Consider the following 24,630-nt stretch of genomic DNA (forward strand, 5'->3'; position numbering starts at 1 on the left):
CAGTCAAGTCTCACACAGATGCTGCTGCTACTGGGTCAGTGTCATACCATCTATTAATAAAAAGAGTCACAACAGCCACGGCGAGAAGAAATGAGGGGGAAATCTGCATAAACCAGTTCTGCTTTTTCCTTTAGTCTGGGGAGATGATTCAGCGCGCAGATAACATGAGACAACAAAGCTTCAACTTCCGATAAAAAAACGCCCTTTATCTACCTATTTATTCGTTTTCTGCGACCTCCTCTCAGGTGCTATTGTCTCGCCCACCTTTCACCCAGCTGGCATACAGTCACAGACTCCCGCTTGTGCGCTCTTCATTGCGGTTACCCATCTGCACAGGCGGCTGCGGCTTGTTGGTAAACACGAACCGAATCCCGGCGGCAAGGACTCCCTCTGGTGCATTGATGCACCCGTTTCAGTGGTGTAACGGTGAGCAGTCATTTTATACCATGAGATCTGTGTGTTTCTCGGGCCCGTATGTGCAAGCGAGCCTGTTATTTAATTAGAATGACATACAGTAGAACGAGCGAGGCGTTTTCTTTATTCTTTAAAAGGTCATTTCCATCTTTTATTTAAAAGATAACATAATTGGCCTGTTATAAAATGTGTACTACTCTATCTATGTTTACCAGTGAGTTTGAAGTTTCCAAGTGGTAATATTTTATCTAAGCGTCTTGTTTATGGTTTACATGCTGCTTACAGACATTTGATAAATGGCTTAGATGGCACTACAATGAAGCTATGTGAAGTCATGCGGAAGTAGATGTATTGAATGGTTTTTTTTTTACCATAAGTTCACAGCATATTGAATGACTAACCTAAAAAGAAGAATACTGTCTGAAAAAGCAGAAGTATGATTTTATATTCCTTATAGCTAAATAACAAAAACTGTATTATTCTGTGTCACATCTAATTACAGATACTTTCTTAAAGCAGATAGTAATCCATTTTTTTTTAATAATAAATCTGCTTTTCAAGCCAGAATGATGCACATTACCTGATTACATCTTCTCATATGTGCGAATTTGAAGTTTTATTTTTCTCATATGATCATGAACTCAATATCTTTGCATCATTCACCAAAGAAAACTGGATATTTGAATATATTATTCTGTGAAAATGAATAGTTTTCTGACATGTTTAGATATGTTATAAACGCAGCTGCAGCCTTGTAGGCACAAACTGTTTTAAATCATGTTTTAAATGTTGTGTATTTTGCTTAATAATGCTAATTTTAGAAACTTTTATGAGCTGCTGCTTGCTTGCTAATTGTTGCAAAAGCTATTATCTGAATGTTTATCAGTGATTGCATTGATTTGTAGAATGAGGGACTCCTTAATCAATAGAAACATTTATTTACATCTTAAGTAATTCCCAGGGAGAGCCACACAAGGCCAATCATTGTGCTGTGTCTGAGCCATTTTGGCTCTGTGGGTAATCTTGTTTGCACTGCCAGATTCTATCTACAATCTATCACTTTCACCTCTTGGCTTTGACCTCTTATCTTTGAAAGTCAAAAAATCTGAACAGCTTCTGAGTCCTTTTTGCCTCAGCAGCAATCTTTCTGAGACAAAATGAAGCCCTTCATCACAGCTTAAATGATGTTGGTGCCTCACTGTGATGGCAAGACCTGGTGCAGATGATGGATTGGTACTCTTTTTTTTCCTCTAACTTTGCATGTTTGAATGCAGCAGCCTCCTCTGTGGACTGTTCAGACAAGAACAATTACTCCCTTTGTGCAGCTCAACTCCCCTGCTATTCATAGTACACAGTTTCAGAACAGCACACAAACACACAGTGACACTCTGCTGGAAAAATGAAGCAGCCACAGCTCAGCATTCGTTCAGCGTGTTTTAATGTGTCTGGTTATTATTTTTTTTTCTTCTTTTGCTCCAGTGTTTATGCACGACACATGTAGTGCTTTCATGCATGCAATGAGAAGTTTTGGGGCCCAACCTAATTTCATCTCAAGAGCAGCAGCAACCATGCAGTCGGGCTTGAGTGTTTCCTCTCATGTGAGCTCCTGAATATTTGATGTGAAGTTCTGTCTTTAGCGCAAGCAGCAGCAAAGGCATCTTTGTGTGAAATTGGCATATATAGGACAAAACCCCACCAGGCATCTCGTCTCAGGGAAACATCCACAGTTGAGGTGTTTTACAGCTCTTGTCAAATCACAGAGGGACTTCCCTGCCTTTTTGAACGGCAGCATGAGAGTCTGTCTGACACAGATTTTCTTTGTCCTCAAATTGAGAACTTTCACTCGTAAGCTTCCATCCTTCTATCTGCATCTGCTACTCTTGGCACCATGGCAACGGGGCGCCTCTTGAGACAGTCAATATATAGGTCAGTGGTCGTGCAAGGCTTCACCCAAAGCTAAATATCACATATAGCTGTCTGATTTCCACACATGCAAAGAGAAAGCACGAGTGTCCATCAAAAAAAGGCAGTTTCGATGTGGTGAACATGCAGAAAGAGTTGAATTGATATGACCCAGATTTGGGTTGTGAGGTTATAGCAGCTTCACAGGTGATTTGTGCCATCAGCTGTGCAGTGACATGCATACAGGAACAGTTATACCCCCCCCCCCCCCCCCAACCCCCTTGCTGTGAGTCTTTCTTTGTCTTCAGATGGTCTTTGTAAGGCAGATTGTTTGACTCAGGCAACAATGATGGAGAAAATGAGGTCAACAAAACTGTTTTGTTTGCATGTCCACATCCTCACACGCGTGGACACTGAGGTCATATCCTCAGTGATATTCTGGGAAACAGAGGCAATCATATGCAGCTGACATTTAATGACAAAGCTTGTGCCACACATGTAGATTTGACTCAGATTTAGCCTAATATTTGACTGCTTTGCGTAAGAGCAGTAATAAATTGACACATGATCACCTATTACTAATGTTTATGGCTGAATAAAGACAAATGTGACATAAACATTATAGGCTGAAACAAGTAAACATAGAAATAAAATATAATTACCTTAAGTGTCTAGTTGTGAATATCTTTGTGGATTTAGTGTGACTTATATAGAGCATTAATAGGTGAGGGGATGAAGGACATACAGCAATAAACGTGGCTTGTGCTACCCTATAGTGACAGCTAGCATAAGAGACCTAGAGGAGGTAAAAGAAGTTCTTACAATTTGCTAGTTCAGTGCAGTGATTTCTAAAGCAACGCAGGAGGTTTATATGACCTTATTGCAGATCTGTATGTAAGTTGATAAATGACAAGAAACCAGAGAATCCAGCAGAGAATACTTATTTTATCAGCTGTAAAATATGCTGTGCTGTTTGCTTTGTATGGGTCAAATATGCACAAAAAGAACAGAAAAGTTTATCTAAGACCCAGTATTTCTATGTGGGTGATAAATGGGCCAAACAACAGGATTGTCAATGGCTTCATGTCCATGCCTAACTACATAAATGAGCATCTTATCTGAAGTTCACCTGGGTCAACCACATAGTCGCACCCAAGTAAGCTCTCTGACTGGATCCTAGCTACATCAGTATGGCTGGATACATGTTTCTGTGTTAGCATGTGCAAAAAAAGTGGGAGCCTGCAGACAAACACGTCCAGCTCTGGTCCTCGAGGGCCTCAGTCCTGCAAGATTTAGATGTTTTTCTGCTCCAACACACCTAAATCAAAAAAGAGCATTTTGCTAAATAAAACCCAAATCACATGTTTTATGAATGTACAGTGTATGTTCACACATCTTAAATCATGCAAATCAAACATTTTGAGGAAGTGTATCAGGTAGTGGTGTTCCGATCGATCGGACACCGATCATTATCGGCCGATATCCGTAAAAAAGTATGTGATCGGTGTTCGCCGATCAATGCCTTTTGTTGCCGATCACAAAATCTGACCACCTATATTTCATACTCTGCAACCTGCAGAAGCGCTGCGGGCAGTGTCATAGCTCCCGCTTTCCTCCACAATTTGCATGCGCGCGGTTGCAAATCCAAAGCAAACATGTCTGCCGTGTGGAAGTTTTACACTGTGTGTGAGAGTGATGTAAAGTTTGCATCCTGCAACACGTGCAACGCAAAAGTACCTCGCGGGGGAAGTACGTCAAAATCCTTCAATAAAACGAATCTAATACGGCATTTAAAGAACAAACACTTGACGGAGTACGCTGAATTTTCGAGGCTCACTGCACAGAATGAAAGGAAGACGCTGGTGCAGCCAGAGCGCAGCTAACGCAGCCAACAGTTACCAACACTCGTCCGTATGAGCGTGACAGTCAAGCAAATAACCACAAAAATAATTCAGTTAATCGGCCTTGACGACCAACCGTTCTCAGTGGTGGAGGACGCCTCTTTTACTTGGCTTTTTTTTTTAGCAATATTAAGATTTTGTTTTACTTTCTTATTTAGCCTTATGAGAGCCTTATGTGTTTTCAGTCTGTTAAAATATAGTACTACTGATTACTGAAAGATAGCGCATTGTACTATGTACATGTTATTGTCTAAATTAGGGGGATTTTATGGTTCCTTTTCCACATCAAATAGTCGGCAGTGCTTTTAAGAAAATTACAGCCAATCCATGTGATTATCGGTGATCGGCAGTGATCGGTGATCGGCAGTGATCGGCACTCATGGGTGATCGGTATCGGAATCGGCAACAAAAAACCTGATCGGAGCATCCCTAGTATCAGGATAAAAAACTAAAAACAGAAGTGAAAGTTGCTTTTACAAAAACACAAACAATGAAAAGCTTCATCAATGCCAGTCATTTCTCATCCATCCTTATATTTTATTTGGAGCATCAGTAGCTTTTTTTCTTGCCTACTCCATCCTTGAGACTGCTGTAGCTAACTAACTCTCCATCACTGTAGTTTCTTCTCCTCATCGTCTCTGACCAAAACACATATCTCTGCAACGTGGTTTTAATATTATGCCTTTTCCTTTAAATTAGAAAGAATTGATTGAGTGTTTCTGAACTCCTGGCTTTAGTCCACTCATGTGCTTTTTTTTTATCAGCCTTTTATTTATGGTGCTGATTAAAGACCAGGCTCATGCTTTGATGTTTCTGCTAATGACTGGCTCACACTGACTGAAACTGGAGACTTGAACGTGCAGCCATTGATGTGTCTGAATTAATGGAGATTCTCTACTCATTCAGAGAGAGTTGAACCAAGAGGCGGGTATTGATCCTCTCATTGTGCAGTTTCCATTCTGAGGTGGGAGAAGTGTCAGATAGAAATGTCAGCGTGTTACTTTGCCTGCAAGAGTGAGTAGAAACACCAGGATTGATTAAAAAAAATTGCAGTTGTGAGAAAGCAAAAGTCATCACACGGAAATGAAACCAGTAAAGGTCTTCATTCATCTGTCTGTTTGATCATTTTATTATTAATTCATACATCCATCTGTCTGTGCATCATTTGATCAGGATGTATGGCTATTCATCAATCTATCCCTCTGGCTGCGTATCTGTTTATCACTACACCTGTCCATGCACCCATTCATTTATTTGCCCGTCCATATATCCTGCTATCTTCCTTCATCCAACTGGCCACGCAGTCATTTATCCCTCTGTCAATACAGCCTGCCAACCATGTAGTCATTCTTTCATCCATTGTCAATTCATTGGCAATCATTTGTTCATGTCTCAGTGTGTTCACATCTTCTTGTGCATCCATCCATCCATCCATCCATCCATCCATCCATCCATCCATCCATCCATCCATCCATCCATCCATCCATCCACTGGTGAAATTTGGAGGCTCAAATACACAGTGTACAGGAGCCACTCTATATGACAGTTGCTGTATGTGCAGTTCCAGTAAAATCCATGGGGTATATGCAAATACATACATTAAATGTTCCTGTGTGCACACTCAGCAGCAGCTCTCCATTCTTTTCTAGCTGTAGTTTGACTCAATTTTTTGCAGTAACTACAAGTCGATGCTGCAAGTATGCTCATGTGTTACATTTTGTTTCCTGTGAAAAAAAAGACAAACAGAGATGAAGAAAGACACGAGCTTATCAAAACAAGAGCTTATCAAGGAGCACATCCTTCTGCCTCTTCCAGCAATGTATTTTACTGTTTTATTCAGTAATCTTGACCAAAACTGAATTAGGTTCATCTTGTAACTGTTTCAGTTAGATTAGGCTTCCTGTTTTTTATGCAACATTGTCAACAAACAAACAACATTGTTCCCATGTGGTACGTTCTCTTTAGCTCTTCCCCATGTAAAGAAAAAACAAACATGGGCCCGCCGACACACACTGTCATCACCTTTGATCTGTTATTTTATGGAGTTTATACTGTTTTCATTTTAACTTGTGTATCTGTTTACCTGGCTTAAAGTTACAGTGTGTAAAAATGAAAGACATCTAGTGGTAAAGATGTGCACAGAAGCTACTTCAAATGTCAAACACAAAATTCTTCTAGATGTAAGCATGTTTCAATCTGCGAGTGGATCCAGTGCCATCAGGTGCAGTAATGACTGCACCTATTTCAGAACTGTGTATGTGTCTTTTTCTATATGCTTTGAAAAGTGTTACCTATCTTAAAAAGTGCTCTATATAGTGCTGTTAAAATTAAATGAATGAAAAAAGGAAGAATAATCAGTAGAAATAATATGTTCCTTTTTTTTAAAAGTTTGAGAACCACTGCTCTAGCACCTACAAAACAAAGCTGCTACTGCAGATTTAAAACTCAGAAGGTTCTCATTTCACTCACAAAGTTGTTTGTCCATTCAGAGACACTAATAAAAAATGGTAATACGGCACCTGCCCTGTATGTTCACCCACGGCAAATAGATATAAATGGCTCATGCTAAGAGGATAAAAACACAGCAGGTATTTTAGTGTAGATATTAGATACTAATAGAAACATAAATTTTAATGCAATATTATTTTTTTCTGTCAATAACATTTGATTTAGTTTCATCCTTTACCTTTAAAGCTTTAATTAATTGATGATGGAGCATAAAATGACTTGAGACATCTTAGTTTGCTACATTCCTTTTGGGGGCCAGCTTCAGTATTGCAATGCTTAGTTTAATCTACATTAGATCATTAACATTTCATCTTTCCTTTATGTTATAATTTGCTTGTCCAACCAGCCATCCAAATGTCTGTTTCTCCCACCTATATATCTCCTCTGTCCACCATCTACTAGCCTCATATCTTGCTTGTGCATTCGTCTTTCACACAGTGGATAGGTTTCCAGTCCATTTTTTAGAAGTATTAAACACAGGCAGCACATTCAGAGCTCTGAGGAGAAGGAGTGGGTGATGCCTTTGATGCAGGCAAAGCTCTTAACTGTGCATGAAAACACAATTTGCTCCAATATGTATTTGAAGGGCCAAAAGTCTAGAGTGCTTCATCAAACAATGCACAAGCTGATCAGCACCATCTCCTACTGAACGAGTGCCAGTCACAGACATCACCTGCTGTGTTTTTGACAGAAACAAAGAACCTGCGGACGATCTCAGACTTCAGTCTTGCTCCAATCTTAATCAGAAAAACCTGCTCATGCTATCAGCAGACTGCACTGCATGCTGCGTCACTATCACTCTGTGGGTTAGCATGACCCTGATCTCACAAAGCCCCCTCTCACATGCAGATAGTGACGTTTCACTTCTCACACAGACACACAAAACACAAATGTGCTCTTGGTATCTATGTTTCAAACTGTTTAACTCGTTGCTGCTTCTTAGCATTTGTCTCTCATTTAAATCTTATGCTTGTCATAACAAAACACATGGTTGTTTAAAATGGACTTGTTTCTGTGTAATAAATGTATGATAAGCTGTACATTTCATGATTATAGTGGATAACTACACTAGCTCCCAGCTACTCTTTACTGAAAATATTTTAGAAAAGTTTTAAAACAGGAGAAAAAAACAGCGTTTAAAGCTATGTTGAGTTGTTTGTGATGCACAATTTAAATTACAAATATGAGTTGCTGTTGTAAGTAGTAACACCCAAAATGCTTTCTCTGAGCTCTTTTAGCTGAGATAGTTTTCTCCTTCTGGGTTAAACAACCCGGTTATTCAAAGTTAATCCACACATTATAATCAGAGTCCAAAGTAATCATATGTTGTGGTATAGAAGATGATAAACAGACCTCATCAAATACAGTAAACTGCTCCCTCACTGTAACCTGTCCAATGTCATGCAACGTTTGTTCTTCCATTTCTCTGCCTCTGACCTTGACTGCAAACAGCAATACAACAGTGATGATGTGTTCCATAGTTAAACAAACACACACACACACACACACACACACACACACACACACACACACACACACACACACACACACACACACACACACACACATACACAGGAGCGTTGGAGGGCACCTACAGTGGAAATATCAAATGTTTTATGGTGGAGCATGCTGCAGTGTACCTCTGTAAGAACTGCTATCAGGTGAGAGATGGGGTACACCCTGAACAGGTTGGTGGTCCATCACATGGTAGAAATGTTTAATCTGAACTCTACAATAAATAACCCAGCAAATATAATTATTTTATAGGATGCTTCCCATCTATTTTAATGTCTTTAAATTATACACACAAAGACAATTGTTTAAAATATTCAACCATCTTACTTGGATAGCATGTTAAAACTGTTTTTCATGTTTAATTCCAACCACTAGTTGACCTTCATAGTGAGACGTAATGGCTGTCTCCCTCCAAGTGTTCCCCCAGCATTCACTGCTGTAATTCAGCCCTTCTGCTTCCCATGAATAGTGAGGTACCTAAAGGTGTATTTTTAGGCATATTTAAATGTGGCCATCAGTTTTTTTTTTTATATTCTTGCTGTAAATCTGTGTTGAAATCTTGTGGCTGTCTTTTTTTTAGGGTGCTTCTGTGGTCTAGGACTGGTTTACTCCAACAAGTCGTGCACCATGCCGCCCATCACCTTCCAGGACCTGCCTCTCAACATCTACATGGTCATCTTTGGGACAGGCATATTTGTCTTCATCCTGAGCCTCATCTTCTGCTGTTATTTCATCAGGTGAGGGGGTGAAAAGAGAAATGAATTGAAGTAGTCACTCTTGTCAAAACACCACACAACTGAATGTGCCAGCTAGCCAGTTAATACTCACATAGTAACATGCCAGCTCTGTACACCCTGCGCTTTGCTTTTGTTCCACTCGTTTGTTTGTTAAAAACTGTTGCTTTTAAGGCCTACTTCTCACCAAAGTAGCATGTTAATTTTAGTTATGTTGGAGTCACTGATGGTTTAGAATTTCCAATTTCTGAATGGGGAAACATTAAATGAAGAATGTCACATTTACTACTAAATATGCCATTAAACAAAGATTTTTCTTATCTGTTTACTCTCTCTTTTCTTTTGCCCTCACCCCTCTTGTCAGGTCCAATGTTAATATGCACGTTCAGCAACAGACTAATTTAAAAAATAAAGAATAATACTTAATTATCAAGAGGGGCCTTATATTCATAAAGCTCTTCTTGGCAAAGCAAATCATTCTGCTCGCTACGATGCTGGACAGGATAAGTAAAAAAAATAAATAAATAAAAGAAAATGACAGAAAATTCCATCTGCAGCTACTTAGAATGGCCGGTTACTCTGTACACGGACCGTTAATAACCCAAATAATTCTTTGCAAGTTCTACTGCTGAAATTTACTCAGCTGCCTGATCTTTAACTGTGAGAGGGATGTGGTTGCAAGTATATAATAGGCAAAAATATAAATCACAGGTAACATTGTCTAGCTCCACTTTATTGTCCAAATTGGATGTCTTCTGGCCTGCAAAATTGCCAAATTTGCCCAAATATCAAAATCTCTGCCCCCAACTAAAGTCGACGATAGCAACATGCACTTCATGCACACTTCATGTCGATTACAAAATGTCCGCACTGGAATATATTCTTTCATCATGGAGCTGTTTGTACAATATTTTTACACCTTTTTAGCTGGTCATTCATGAGTGTCTTTATTTGGCATGTCATTGGTCAGTATTGGTCAGCAAATTGACAAATTTGTCTGCATTTCATCGCCTTTCTAGTAATAAATGTGGCTGCATATGTACTAAAATATTTGATTTGTTTTGGGTAGGAAACATCTGATATCAGCTAATGAACAGTTATGCAGACTGGGTATTTCAGTAGACCTATATCTAAAAATAACAGTAGAAGTAAGAGAGGTGCAGCAGGACATCATTGGTACAAAAAGGATAAACATACATCTTTAGTCCCCTGTCCATGTGGCTTTTAGTTGTTCTGTCCATATTTATTGTGCATAAAATTACATTCCTTCCATTCTAACCTTTTGATTAACAGGTTATACAATAATTGAAGTGATTTTTTTAACATTACAAATGTGATGGTAATCCATCTAATGGGGGAGATATTTTTTATACAAAAGTTAATTTCCAAATAAAGCAAAGTCAGGGTATTAAAAATAGTCTGACAGCACACAAGTACTGCATAGCTTGTGTAAGTGAGAAATGTGTTTAGAGGGAAGGAGGTTAAGAAAGAGGAACACGGTGACCTCTCCTGCTGTTGACTGTGAACTCCCTGATGAGCTGAAGGGACGTATTTGTCTGAAGGACGGGATATAAGGCAACAGGAAGCCGCCCGTCACAATGTGTGAGGACAGCAGTGAGCTCAGAATAAACATGGCCTGAATAACACACAGTGGGACCTCACAAATCACCACACAAGAACGTCTGCAGTGTACAAAAGCTCATCAGGAAACACCAACGCCTGCAGGAGGGTTGCATTTTTTTATTTTTTTTTATCTTAAGCTCACTATGGATCACCCAGCAGCTGGATCTGGCTAATTATTCAACACCTCATTATGTGCTGTGCTGTTTTTAGACTGATCTTTGAATGCTTTTCCGATGGCAACATGTTAATGAAATGCCACACCATAAAAGAAATGTGTATTTATTAGCAGGAAACAGTACCAGCAGATATTTATCCCTTCACTGCACAGTCCCCCTTTTTTCTCTGTCATTTGTGTTTGGGTCTCAGATAGGTTGCCTTTGCCAGTTTTGCCATGTTAAGTCAAGTTGTGTTTATAGTACTCGTACTTTTACTAGTACTATAGTACTTGTCTGCATTTTGCTCCTCCACCTCTATTTCAATGCACCAACCATGACAGTTTATGCTGAGTTTAGGCTGTTAAAAATAAATAAATGGCTCTCACACACATATAAAAAAAAAAGGAGTTTGTTTTCATAGGGAAGATCTGATTTAAAGCAGCACTACTGAACTTTGACAGATTTTCACACTGTGGTTCCTCTTATGAAGGCTAATTCAGCATCCGTCTTGCATCCTGTCTCTTCTCTGAGCTCTCTCCAGTTAGTTAAACCAATCTGCTGTTGACTCTGGTCTTATCTCCTGCTCTGTCACTATGTCCTCGCTTCCTCACAAAATGTCATCGTTAGTTTCTTTGCTCAATCAGCCACGGTGTGCATTCAAAACAACATGTGTGTCGATATGCAGTAATGAGACCTGGTTTCGTAAAGGAAAATACAGCAGTCATGTGTTGCCCCTGGCTGGAAAAAAAGTTGTGAAATGTAATTTCTCAGCCTCAGGATGCTGCAGGGCAATGACTAATGAATAATGAATGTCAGTGTGCCATCAGAAAGAGTCAGAAGCATAGAGTTTTAAGGTCAGAAATGTAGAGGTAAATGGTCAGTATTGGTAGATCTTTAATTTTATAAATAGGTTTAACTCACTGCTAAACTTGCAGCTAATGTTTTAAAAGACGGACTAATTTAAATATTTAAGCATTATAATACATAAGAAGTTATTTTTTTCTTTTTTTTCCTGTCTTGTCCAGCATCATGACATGCAGAACTGTGATCTGTGTGCCAAATTGTGTCAGACAGATTCGCTTTACCAAGGGATTACCACTACCAGTCAAAAGCCTTGACACACCCCACCATTGGACACAATGGAAAAGTGTCCAAAATCGACCAGCACTGTATGGCTGCCCTTGATATTTTAAATCCCTTTTATTGTTATTTTATTTGTGTTCTTGTTTACTCTGCCAATAGATGATATATTAATGCAATTTCAATGCTAGAAAAAGGACTACATGAATAGGTAAATACAATAAATAAAAAGTAGGCACAACTTGACATCAAGCTGCGACATTTAGACATGAAGTTAACAGAAAGCGTCACATAATCTCCACGAAAAAGCACAAAGAGCAGTCATCAAAAGTACCTGCGGAGAGAGACGTACTGACCTAAACAGCAGTAGCAACCAGCTGAAAGCAGACAGGAGCAGCTCAATGTGCACATGTGAGCGTGTAAGTGTTACCATGTGACAAGGACGAACCATGTGCTCAAGAGGAGGCCGCAACCATGAGAGGAAGACAGGGAAGGACCAAAGACCCGAGGGTCCAGCAGGCCCACAGAGTACAGAGCCCAGCAGAGCTGAAGCAGGAAGAGCCTTCGACCAGAGCAAAAGAGACCCCCAACCAGAGCCTCTTGTTGCCACAGGGCAGGGTCGCCGAACAACACAAGACGATGACAAGCAGGCCCAGCAGGCACTGGGCGCCGGAGCGCAGGCCGCACAGAGAGCCTGTGCCCTGTAGGGCCAAGAACAACCCATATCCCCCAGCAGAGCCCTGCCCAAGTACCTGACAGGACAAGACTGTCCTAGACAAAACAACAGGGCCAGTGCAGCCCCGATACTAAGGCCAGGCAACCCAGAGTCAAGAACATGTCCGCAACCCGCCCCCGCCCCTACTGACCAACACTTCCATCTGCCAGACTGATTGTTGTTTGAAGGTTTGTTTGACCATCAGCTCTGTCAGTAAAGGCTAACTTCGCTCCTGTTTCTCCTCAGACACTCTTCTATAAAACACAACCACTGAGTCACTTCCTCTGGCTCCATTAATGAGCTGAAAGTAATCCTGGGTAGGCGTGTGATTGTGAATTCATTTATAGAGCAGGTGATTCATCAGATTGAATAGTGAGGGATGATTCTCTGTTGGAGGCAGGCTCCTATTATCTCACCCAGGCCCTCTCAATCTCTTGTGAATTTGCAGTGTTCAGTCAAAAGTCAGGATATGCTAGGAATCATCCTGTAATTAATACCAAAAAAAAGCCTTGAAGTCTCCTAGTTAAGGTTTACTAAGCTGGCACAGATACTTTTATCTCTCATATTCAAACAGATGTGGCTATTGGCACAAAGAGGGGAAGTATAAACAAATCAAATCTGAATTTGGTCTAGTTATGGTTGCCATTCTTATTGCCATGCCAAATTTGACATCAACACACCTTGTAATCTTGGCACTTTGCTGTCATTTTGCCAGGTTGTACACCTCACAAATTTTATATCTTGTCAAGTGAGAAACAGAAAGAGCTGAAAGGTATTGAGTGTCATCAGATCTGTCTCTGCTACCCATCAAAACCCAAGCAAGGTTATATTAAAACTATTCACAGGTAGCTGGCAGTGTTTTTATCCAGACACAACAATTACTGAAAGCAGAGAGAAAGCAGAGTTTTGAGGAATCCCCAAAGGAACCAAACAACAACAGTAGCATTTAAAAACAGGAAATATGGCTTGACTAAGACAGCTTTGCTTTGTGCCCTTTAAACATTGAGAAACAGTTTTCAAACATCCTGTTTCATCACAGCTGCAGACTTCATCTAAAAAAAAAAAAAAAAAAAAAAAAAAAGGAGTTTAGTTAAACTGTATATCAAGTTGAAGGTCGTTCAATCACACATGTGAATGCAGAAATACTGAGCTGGTTAAACTGTGAAAAAAAAGAAAAGTTGTGTTACTGAAGCTATGGTAAAGTTGAACAGTGGCTGTAAACAGTTTATTCAAACACAATAAATCAATATAAGTATTTTTTTTTAAGATAAACTGAAGCAAAACAGCTAGATTGTATAAATTATCTGATATTTTTCTGTAATTAACTGTAGACAATAAAATCTTTTTATAGTCTAGAAAGCTACTGGGTCCCAGGACTGAGAAGTTAGGCCAATTTGAAGTGGGTCATAGAGGCCATGGGGTGTTAAGGGTGAAGTGGGCAGAAGAAAACAAGCTTCAAGCACTGAATAGTGTTGGGGAGGGAGTGATAAATAATTAGTCTCAAAGTGTTGTTACACTGACAGGTAGCAGAGATTTGGATCTGTGTGTACGTGAGGAAGTGAAAGGACTGAGTATTTGTAGAGGTCGTGCTCATGGAGCTGGTTTAGGCTGATGGGGCTCTGCTCTGACTCCAGCACACCTACTTCAACTCATTCAATCAAACAAAACACAAACAAAGAGGGAAAATCAGTCAGAGACAGCAAGCAAAGCAGGTGATATGTGTTGTGTCTGTGAGTAAGTCTCATGGGATCCGTGTGCGATAAACGTCATTATTGAAGGGTGTGCACGAGACTCTCATTGTGCAGAATACATCTTTGTGCGGACATCTGCTGCTCATGCACAAACCAATCCCCCCCAAGAAGACACAGTTATAAGAAAAACTTTGCATCTTTAGTGCCTGTATTGGTTTGTTATAATTGGGAAACAAATGCAGTAAAAGCAGTGAAGAGGATGGAGAGTAGAAAAGTAAAAAGCTACCAAAGCTTATTTTGGCAGTTGTGGCTTAATGGAAGTGCTGCGCTAAGGTCTCAGTATGCTTCATTATATAAATGTTTGCATTCTTTTTTTTGTGCTGCTGCTGCATGTTGTTCTATAAATAGCATTGCATTTCTTAGATAACACTAGAGGGCTTCCCTGGGATTTGGATCCCACAAGAATCCCACAACTCCTGTGAAACCCAGTGCAAATCTAGCGGGAGTCGAGAGGTAATGGTCAGAAATCCAGCAGGAGGAGGCGGGAATCAGCATAGTGAGATTAACAAATCAGTCCTACACAGGGCTCTAAGAGGCCCATGTGCCACTCTGTCGGTTTGACTTAAAAATGAACATTAATTAACATAAATTACAAATGTTTGAGTGCAAAATAAATTAACTAACATTTAAAATGACAAACAAGCAAAAATGACAACCCATTAAAAAACCTTTTACAATGTAACTTATTGTCAAATTCTCACCTTTATACCTAAAATACACCATCAGAAAAGAATTTTAGTTCATACAAACATGAAATGCTTTATTATAAATGGTTAAGCTGCCTTCTTATTAATGTGGCCACTTTGGCTCCTTGGTGTACTAGAAGCTTCATTACCTCTTTCAATCTAACCCGCTTAATAATCGATGTTATTATCAATATATGGCCGGTTGGTGTTCGGATATTAATTTGTAACAAAATATCAGTTTTGCTTAAACCATCGTCTACAGAATGAACTTCGAATGAAGCAGAATGTAGAGAATTTATGGGAAAATTTTTAGGATTGATTAGACTTTTTCTGTTTTTGCAGACCAGTTCTTGCTCTGAAATATCTATTACACCCCCCTTTCACCCACTTCACATCATTTTCCAACCACAGGAAAGCTCCACACATGTAAAACGTGTATCCTCACATTGTTCACATGGAGCTCTGTTAGCAGCAATCAGTGTAAACAATAAACCAAATGACAGAAAAAAAACAATGAGAACTGTCATTTCCCTGCTCTCTTTTTCCTGACTTTACATGTGTTCTTTACATTTTGGAAGATGCGATCACATTTCAGATGCTGTCGCTGTGTTTGGCTTTTAGGCTCAAACTGCAGACAGTGACAGACATTTGAGTCAAAGTTTAGTTGGACACCAAAAATAACCCTCTAAACAGACATGGCTCGCCAAGTGATAAAGATCTCCTCTCCATTGTTGGTTTATGGTTGGGTGGTGATTCAAAGAACCAACACACTCATTAGTTGCATTGTAGTGTGTGTCTGTGTGTGTGCCTAAGTGTGTGTTTCCATTTTGCATGTACTGCTTAACTTTGTGAACAATGTTTAAGTGCTTGCAGGGGATTTGTTTGTAGATGCATGACCACTGTAGTTGTTTTAGATGACAGTTTATTATGAGATAAGAGGCTGTAGTTACACACAGCTCCATAATTTAATCACATACATTTAAATCTTAGTCTGAGTTCAATAGTCTTCTTCGTAAGTTTAACTAGGATAAAAACAAACATCGTCATCTCTTAATAATCAAGAGGAAAGTACACATACTTTATCAGAGTTACAGCCTAAATCCAGTTGGATGTGATTATGTTTAGCTAAATATTTCTGTAATGTTATAAATATTACATTATATGATATTGGAAAAAAAATTCTTAAATGCTTAATCTTTTGCTTAACAAAAGTAGAAATACAGTCAAGAGTAAGTGTGGAAAAACACGACACCGAATGCCTTTAATCACAAAGTTTAACTACTTTTCTTTAATTGATGTTGTTATTGGCTTTTTTACCACTTGGTTCTTTGTTTATCTTTCCTTTTTAATGACTCACTTTCATTGGAAAAGAGGGTCAACCCTCAGTGAGTTTGGATAGTCTTCTTGAAGCTGGTCTAAGAACATTTACATATCGTCACTTTCTTGATTTTATAGTTTTATTTTAGGGGATTGATGTCTAGTTTAAAATCCATTTTACTCTAATTTTTTTCCTCTTACTTTCTGTCTTTGTAATGCTCTTCTCCCAAATTGTCCAGTCTCCACTGATTGGTCCGTTGTACAGGTTAAGTGCCAGGCAGCTGCTTATTCTCTGTCTGATATGTGCCACATCCGCCACTTTGCAGATTTCATATAAACAAGTTTCACAGAGATGTCACTTAGAATGGGGAGATAATCCCAGACTACAAATGAGAGGTTTTAGATGAAGGACCCTCTGTGAGAAAAGCTAAGTGTGGAAAATTAGGCTTTGTAAGTGCAGACTTTTAACGTGCACAAAAAATAATGTACAACAAAAAACTCGAAATCGAAATCTTCCAAAGACAGTTTTAATTATAATACCACATATAATGGAAAACAGAAATATTTAGAACCTTAAAACTGTATCTTTACCTAGCACCCAGTGGTTTTTGAAGTACATTTTTAAATGTAGGATTTTTTCTTTTAATTAACACGTATACGGTTTGGAAACTCTACTTTTAAGCGGCAGGTATATTTCCTCTGTATCTTTAAAGGAAGTGTACACATATGACATGTTTATTGAATGCTCTAGAAATTGTTAAATTGAAAACTGTAATGTGTTTCTTTTTACCTTATCAACAGTAAATTACGACACCAAGCCCAGAGTGAACGTTTTGGATACAGAGAGGTAAGACTGAGACTAATATTCAGCAACATAATATTGTTAAAACTTAGAAAACTAAGTAAAGAATTTTTTATGTGGTGGGTTATTTCTCCCCTTTATTGAGCCTGATTTATCACCTTTGCAAAGTATAACTTGTAAGAATGGTGCTTCTATGGAGGAACAACACAGCTAAATATGTGGGTAGCGCAGAACAAAAAAAAAAAAAAAAAATGTGCCTAATCTCTTGCATGCCAAAGCTGGTCCCACAAGTTTTTACCAGGATTGCGTTCTGGACTCAGAGCAGAACATTTCATCCTCTCCATGATGATGATCCTGGCTCTGTGGGGGAGGCATTGTCGTCCTGAAGAATGAAGTTACATCCTAGATTCTGGAGATATGGTATCGCTACTAGTTCCCAAATTTAATTCCTATTTCTTTATAGTCATACATCTGTGAATGGTGGTGTTGTGCACGAAAGAACAGGTTCATTGACCACGTTCATTTTTCTGTGAACGTTGAACTGAACAGAAAGTATTTGCAAATATAGAACTTGAACATGAACTTGTTCAGATTATGAGATCCTGCAACAGTCACTACCTACATTTCCCAGACACTACTACTACTTCACACTACGTTACCCATGATGCACTGCACACTCAAGTATAACAACCCAGGAATGGTTAATGGCAATGCCGGTGCAGTCCTGCTCTAAAACACCAAGTGCAGGTAAAAAAAAAAGAGGTGCTGTAGACGCAGCATGCACATCAGTTGAAATCTGAAAACTTCTAATTTGTAAAGATGTGGAATTGAAGCATCTGTCCAGTGTGAGAAGATATCTCATAATATTTCTACATTTTGCAGCATTTTTTTTCTTCTTTCTTTCTTCTTTCTTCTTGCTTTAAATTTAGGGAAGAGCTAAAAATAGCTGTTTAACAAAAAATTACCTTCTTTTATACTGAAAGCGTTATTTTTGTCCTCTATCCACAGATCTGTTCCACATGAATATATGCTGTGTGCTAGAATTTAAGTTCCAGTATAATTGATTTAATTGCATTCCATCTTTGTTTCATTTCTTTTCTTTCTCAAATCCAGTCTTCCACTCTCCCTTCTAACCTAAAAATAAAATTGTACTTAACTTTGAACTATTCATTTCAACCTGTGAGAACTGAGTTCTGAATTAGTTTGTGAGAAACATGAACTTGCAGAATGCTGGTGACTGGTGCCACGCAGCTGGTAGCACTTGAATCTTAAAACAAAAGTGAATACAAACAAGTGAATATTGCAGCAGATTTTGGCACATTTCTTTAGGGCGTTACCCACATGTTTAGCTGTGTTGTTCATTCCACAGAAGCATGATTTTTACAAGTTATACCTCATTGTAAAGGTGACTAATCAAGCTCTCCAACAATGTGCAAATCAGCACTAGTTAGTATTATTAAAGGGGTGAAATAATCAAGCAAACACAAATTTCCTTACTTTTTGTACTAGGTTTATTTTATAGAATATAATCTAGAATATAATGTATAAAAAAGAAATTTTGTTACTCTTACAGGTAGTTCTAAAAGGAGATCCCAAAAAGTTGAGTCTTCATGGGGTAAGTTTAAGATTTGTACTATTTTGTGTTCATATGATCAGTTAAACCATCACACGATGGAGTTGCAAATTATAATACCACGACTTTTCTTTCTGACTTTGTTTCTTCCGTCGCTCACAGCAGACATGTGCCGTGTGTCTGGAGGACTTCAAAGTGAAAGATGAGCTGGGAGTGTTGCCATGCCAACATGCCTTTCACAGGAAGTAAGTAGAGCACTGTGCAGTTTTTGTTTATGCTTGTTTGCCTCTCACCTTCTTATTCTAATTCATTCATTCATTCATTCATTCATTCATTCATATACCGTTTATCTCCATTCAGGGTCATGGGGAAGCTCTTCTAGCCATTAGCAGACATTAGTGTGCTTATGCTTGGTAAAATGAAAACCGTCATGTTTGATCAGAAGTTTTGGGATCAAATAGACTTTTGTGTCATCTGCCTGCATTTTCTGGTTCAGAATCAGTCTTTGGGGCTGGGGAGGGGTTGCAGTTTATCACTGCAGGAAGGACTTTGAACCTGGGATCCTGCAGAGTGAGGATGTCTGTATCCTGAAGTTTTTAGAGGTCTAAAATTGGAGATGCATTTCTTTTCCTTGACTGGATTCTCTGACAGGGACTAGAGGCGGCAGTTCTTCTTCATGTCAATAATCTTCTTGTTCAACAGATTCTCTCATTTAACATAGATGCTGTTCTGTTGGGCAGCTCTCACCACAAGGCTGCTGTATTGAAGTAGGCCTGTTTGCAGCTGTTGTAAAGTTTTATTTACCAAATTTATTTTGTGCTATGTTTCATAAGTAGACTTCAACAGCATGCTTTCTTGGCCACGTCTCCATTGAAAAAGCATCAGTAGTATTGAGGGACTTCCTGGTTAAATGAAGGTTAAGTAAATAAATAAATAGGAGCAGGATCAGCCTTTGCTCACCTTAAATTCTACTCTGCTTTCTAATGGACCCATAATTAAACTCACCCTCAAAGTTCCCGAGCAGAAAATTCATATCTTCATATATTTTTCTTTACACATGGTCAGACAAATGATTCTTTTATACATATATAACATATCTTAATGCAAAACAGGGTATTTTCTTTACTTTGACTTTAAAGAGTCTACTTCCATAAGGGCTAAGTTAAAAGCAATTGGGCATGCTTTCAGTCAAATTTAAGCAAGTTCTGCTAAATAAAACACTTCAGCATTATTGCTTGAAAACGAGTAGATTTGTTAAATGATTAGCCTGATGTGATCCTGTCACTATCCTGTAGCTGAATCGTTCCACATTTAGAAGCTGATAAAAAGCATATGTCAGCATATATGACAGTCCAACAACATCATGTTTGGTTACTTGGTTGATCTAAATTCTTCTCCATAGAATTTGCTCCATAAAATTTGAGAGAAGAATTGTATTTTCAACATTCTGATTTAGGTTCTCTCTGTGTGGAGTTTGTATAGTCATCCATGATAGGAATGTGCAGAGCGATACCAAAATATCAGCGCTGCCAATGCCAACTTTTTATGTTCTAGAATCAATTTTCATGTTAGAATATCGATATTTTAGTGATTTGAGGTAAAAATGCAGTCTACCACAAACTGGAATACAGTGAAATATAACTATAATATCAGGATATTCTCTAAATTATACCCAGGTGGCAGGAACTACTTTTTCTTCCACCTGCCAAGTCATATGTGAAATGGCACCAAGCATAGGGCTCAGCGGTGCATTTTTCAGGCTGTAGCATCACCTGTGGAGCTAAACATCGACAGCGCGATGTATGATGTGCGTGGGAAGACGTGGACGTATTGTAGCAGCACCACAAACCTCCTTAAACATCTGAGAGTCAACCATAACATAGTATATAATTAAATTATGATGAGGAAGAGAGGAGAGGGACAGGTGCTGCAAGGATGAGACAGATCACTTTTAGGTCCTTTGATGATGCAGGCAGTTTTTTATCTGTCTGCTGAGTTTAAGTTTTTGTGTCCAAAGAACAGGAGTTCGCCTCGTTCTAAAGACTATTGCATTCTGTTTTGTTATGTACAGTAATAAACGTGGTTATGAAATTAGAAAATGCGGCAATAAATATCTGTACGAGATCAGCAAACATCAATACAGCAGGCCTAGATTCAGTCAGTAGGATGCTTGCAGAGGCTGTGTAATTAAATATTTAGTAAAACAACCGTTGTAGGGTTTTTAAAAAAGTAACAATACGGATGAAAATAATTAATAGGATAGAAAGATAACCGCAGTCCCTCTCATTTGTTTAGACTCATGGTTAACATAACTTTGAATATGTTTGTGTTGACAAACGTGCAATCAACGTGGTATTTATATTTATTTTTGCATTTTACTGGTAATTTCAGTTTGAGTCACAAAGTATTCTATGAAAATCTAACTACCACTTTCATTCCCACAACTCTGAAACATGCACTTTGAACTAATTGATGTTTCTAAATTCTTACTTGGAGTGAGTGGTTGTCCTGTGATGGAATGACCTGTCAATCACAGTGTCCAGTTTATTTATTTATTTTATTTTATTTTTAGAAATACAGCATATACAGTGAAGATTTTTTTTCTAATGACAGGAGTGTGAAATGGTCACCCCAAGTAAGCTACTTATAATAAGGAGCCCAGGGTGTACCCTTCCTCTTGCCTGATAGTAGCTGGGATGTGCTCCACCCCCTTGAAAATTGGAATAAGTGCGTATAGAAAATGGATAATTAAGCTTGCCTCTGTTTCTTTTCTTCACAGGTGTTTGGTAAAGTGGCTGGAGGTGCGCTGTGTCTGCCCCATGTGTAACAAACCCATAGCCGGCCCCCCGGAGCAGCATCACAGCATAGGGACTCTGCTGGATGAACTGGTGTAACCTTTGGGCAGCTGCCAGCCTGGGTGGGGCGCCGGTGCTGGGCCACACCAGCTGGTGCAAGTTAGTGACCAACATGAGGAGGGCCACGGCTTTGCCATTAAAATACAACAGAGCCCGAAACATTATGATAGTAAGTTGGGGGTAACCTAGTTACCACCAAGAGGAAGACCCTAAAGGATGCTGTTGCTTAGCAACAACCTCTGTGATAGCAACAAGATACCTTACAGTGTGAGAGATTATCTTCAGCCACCCACACATCACTCCACCACCCTACTTTGAAGATCCTCCTCTGCACCCGTTCTTCACATCTTCTATTGCTGCCTTGAGTGAGGTTAACAGCACCAATGAAGAAGAGGAGGCAGCGTTTTTGCACTGCAATGTGGACAAATGAGTGTTGACAGATAAAAGTGGGACGCACCGTATAAGTCTTGCATGTCAGGGTGGGTGCTGGCATGAAATGATACTCCCATCAGCTGAAAGTCCTGTGGAAAATAAGCAGACAATGCTTCATCAATTCTTCTAGAGGAAAAGATCTGAGAAAAGCCAAATACAGGCAAATTCATGCTTTTTGTTTTATGCTCCTGTCAGTAGCACAAGCTCAGTTTTGAGTTCATGAAGAAGAGCTGATAGAGGAAGAGCATCAAGTGCTGAGCAAATAATGCTGTAGTAAACAAAAAAATAGGCAGGAATGATTTTAAGTGTTCTAAAAGATTCAATTGGAGTCACTGTAATTAAAAAAAGTTGTGAAAAATAACTATAAAATGTGAATTGACACCATACTAGTAGTATCTAAAGTATTTATATTAATAGCTCAAGCTTTTTTCCATTTGTAGCAATGTTTTCATCAAGTCAAACCAACTCATTTTTCATGTGTATAATCCATATTGATGCCCACTTCTACAGTGGTTTACATTCTGTACATGCTGCAGACTTTTCGTTTCCCACCATGATGTTTTAATTCTAAGACATGTTTTTTGTTAATATAGATGAAATGAACTGAAACATCCTGCCTCCCACTCTAACAGTTTATTTGAAATATGTTGAGGATTATTTTTAAATGTTGCACTTTGGATTTACAGAAAAAAGGTCTCTGTCTGTCCGTCTTTCTGTCAGTACTGTTTGTATGTAGCACAGCAGAACCCTTATTTTTAAGCCTACAAAGCAAAGGAGCTGAGAGGTAAAGAGGTAAAGAGGTAAGGAATGCAGCCTTTTTTCATGTGAGAAGCAACATAGAATTTTTGTGACTTGTTGCTCATGGTTCTGTTACACATTCCTTAGTTGCTGGGTTGATTTCTCTGATAGCGAAACACTGCCTAAATTGAGCACAAAACTCATAAAGCACATTGTGCAAATACAGCAGGCACCTGCACTGTAATACAAATGTCCATGAGCCAAGAAAAGGAAAAAAAAAAGGCAAACATGCTGCATTTTCTGCACATGAGCAAGAGAAACATTCACTCTGACTCCAACCACATTCCATGTTTTGTAAACCAACAGATGTAAATAACTTGAAATGGTGATATTAAAGTTGTCTGTTCAGCTTCTTGCTTGTTTATTGACAGCAATGTATGTGGCGCCCCCCTCAGGTAAGATGCAACAACAAAAATTACTTCCTTTTAAGTCTTGGTAGGTTGATTCTTTTTACTTTTAAGAGGCATCACCTTAAAACTCCAATATAAAATCTTCAGTGTGATTTAATAGTGAAAAATACTATTAAATATATTCATAATTATGCTGTCAGTAGTGTAGGATAGCATGACAATGAAAATTAAAGTGATTTTAATGCTGTTAAGTTCGCCTTTACATTCCCACAAAGCAGATATCGATGGCTAATTGTATTAATTTGAGTTTCCACTGAGGGTTAAAAGGCAAAACCAGTTCAGAAATGGCAAAAGCTATATTGTTTCTTGAGAGGCCATTTGGGGCCACTATGTTTGTCCTTTCATGCCATCAGTGCAGCTGGTGGATTTTTATCTACAGTAACTCACCTGTTTTATTTTAATTGTGGCATACATACAGCAAAGCATTATTAGGTCTTGACCCTGATGTTACTGCAGCCCATTGACTTTGCAGTACTTTTCACAAGACGATTACCAAATGATAAAGTCAAGGATTGGGAATTGTATTCCACAAATCCCTCACAAAAGGGGGACAGTAGCTGTGTCCATGTTTCATGAAAGATCTATGGTTTCTTCGGCACATTTATGAATGCTAGATTCTAGCATTATAATGCAATTTGTTCCTAATTCCAGTAATCACATTACCTTTACTGATGCTGTCAGAAGTCATTCTTGTCTGCACTTTAATGAGGCTCAGATTTTTCTGCTTTTTAATTTCACAGATGTTAAAGTAAGACTGAGAAAATCAGTCGGTCTTAGCAAAGCTGACAGGGCAGCAGGCAGAAAGTAGAGAATGGCAAAAAACGAACCAAATAAAAAGGCAGACTTGATGTAAATAAATTGTAAATTAAAAAGAAAAGTGACAAAAACCTCAAAAACAAAAGATCAGTTAGTCTGAAATATATTTTTAATAATTAGTAATATAGTAACTGAAAAGTCATTTAATTATGTGTTTTGACTTTTATCTAATTATTCTGAAACAATACTCAATTTTAACTAAATTTGTTAAGGATTCAAAATAACTGTCAGGCGAATCCAGAGAGGAGCCGGACACAGGCGCAGGCGAGAACAAAGGAACTTTTAATAAAGCCTCTGAAGTGCAGGGAACTTATGAAGGCAGGCGACCAGGTGCAGGCTGATGATGATTGTGATAGGAAGCAGGTGTGTCCAAGATGTCTGAAGCAGAGGGTTTCTGGGTATTGTAGTGTTGAGACCAGTGATCAGTACTCCGGAGATGCGGAGCACACCTGAGAGGAGGGCACAGGCATGACAATAACTATATACTCGCTAATTTGTAAACCAAAATATGGTCTGAACAATTCACGTAGGATCACCAAAATTGGACAACTGAAAATTGGAAAAATGCTTTGTGGTCTGAGTCTTGATTTTAGCTGCAGCATTCAGATGGTGGCGTCAGAATTTAGTGAAAACAACATGAAAG

General features: G+C 38.8%; 1 protein-coding gene across 4 annotated transcripts; it reads left to right on the plus strand.

The window, feature by feature from the left end:
- On the plus strand, positions 1 to 23,109 carry rnf122 (ring finger protein 122). 4 transcript variants are annotated; one of them, XM_042000553.1, is made up of 7 exons: positions 1 to 426; positions 8,616 to 8,713; positions 8,821 to 8,977; positions 17,103 to 17,148; positions 18,677 to 18,718; positions 18,839 to 18,921; positions 21,456 to 23,109. In XM_042000553.1, exons 3-7 carry the CDS (start codon positions 8,868 to 8,870, stop codon positions 21,568 to 21,570), a joined length of 396 nt encoding a protein of 131 aa, XP_041856487.1. In that variant the 5' UTR covers positions 1 to 426; positions 8,616 to 8,713; positions 8,821 to 8,867; the 3' UTR covers positions 21,571 to 23,109. The 4 variants fall into 4 exon arrangements, with proteins under 4 accessions (XP_041856487.1, XP_041856484.1, XP_041856485.1 ...); XM_042000550.1 differs by lacking the exon at positions 8,616 to 8,713; XM_042000551.1 differs by lacking the exon at positions 8,616 to 8,713 and having other exon boundaries at positions 18,842 to 18,921.
- The last annotated feature ends 1,521 nt before the right edge of the window (positions 23,110 to 24,630 follow it).

The sequence above is a fragment of the Melanotaenia boesemani genome, chromosome 11, assembly GCF_017639745.1.
Source record: "Melanotaenia boesemani isolate fMelBoe1 chromosome 11, fMelBoe1.pri, whole genome shotgun sequence".
NCBI classification, from domain to species: Eukaryota; Metazoa; Chordata; class Actinopteri; order Atheriniformes; family Melanotaeniidae; genus Melanotaenia; species Melanotaenia boesemani.

What these genes read in the sequence shown, in the direction of transcription:
- rnf122 (XM_042000550.1), top strand. Translation starts at nt 402, where the DNA reads ATGCACCCGTTTCAGTGGTGTAACG. An exon ending in CCCGTTTCAGTGGTGTAACG is followed by an intron (nt 427 to 8,820) that starts GTGAGCAGTCAT and finishes TCTTTTTTTTAG; the next exon opens with GGTGCTTCTGTGGTCTAGGA. An exon ending in AAAAGTTGAGTCTTCATGGG is followed by an intron (nt 18,719 to 18,838) that starts GTAAGTTTAAGA and finishes CGTCGCTCACAG; the next exon opens with CAGACATGTGCCGTGTGTCT.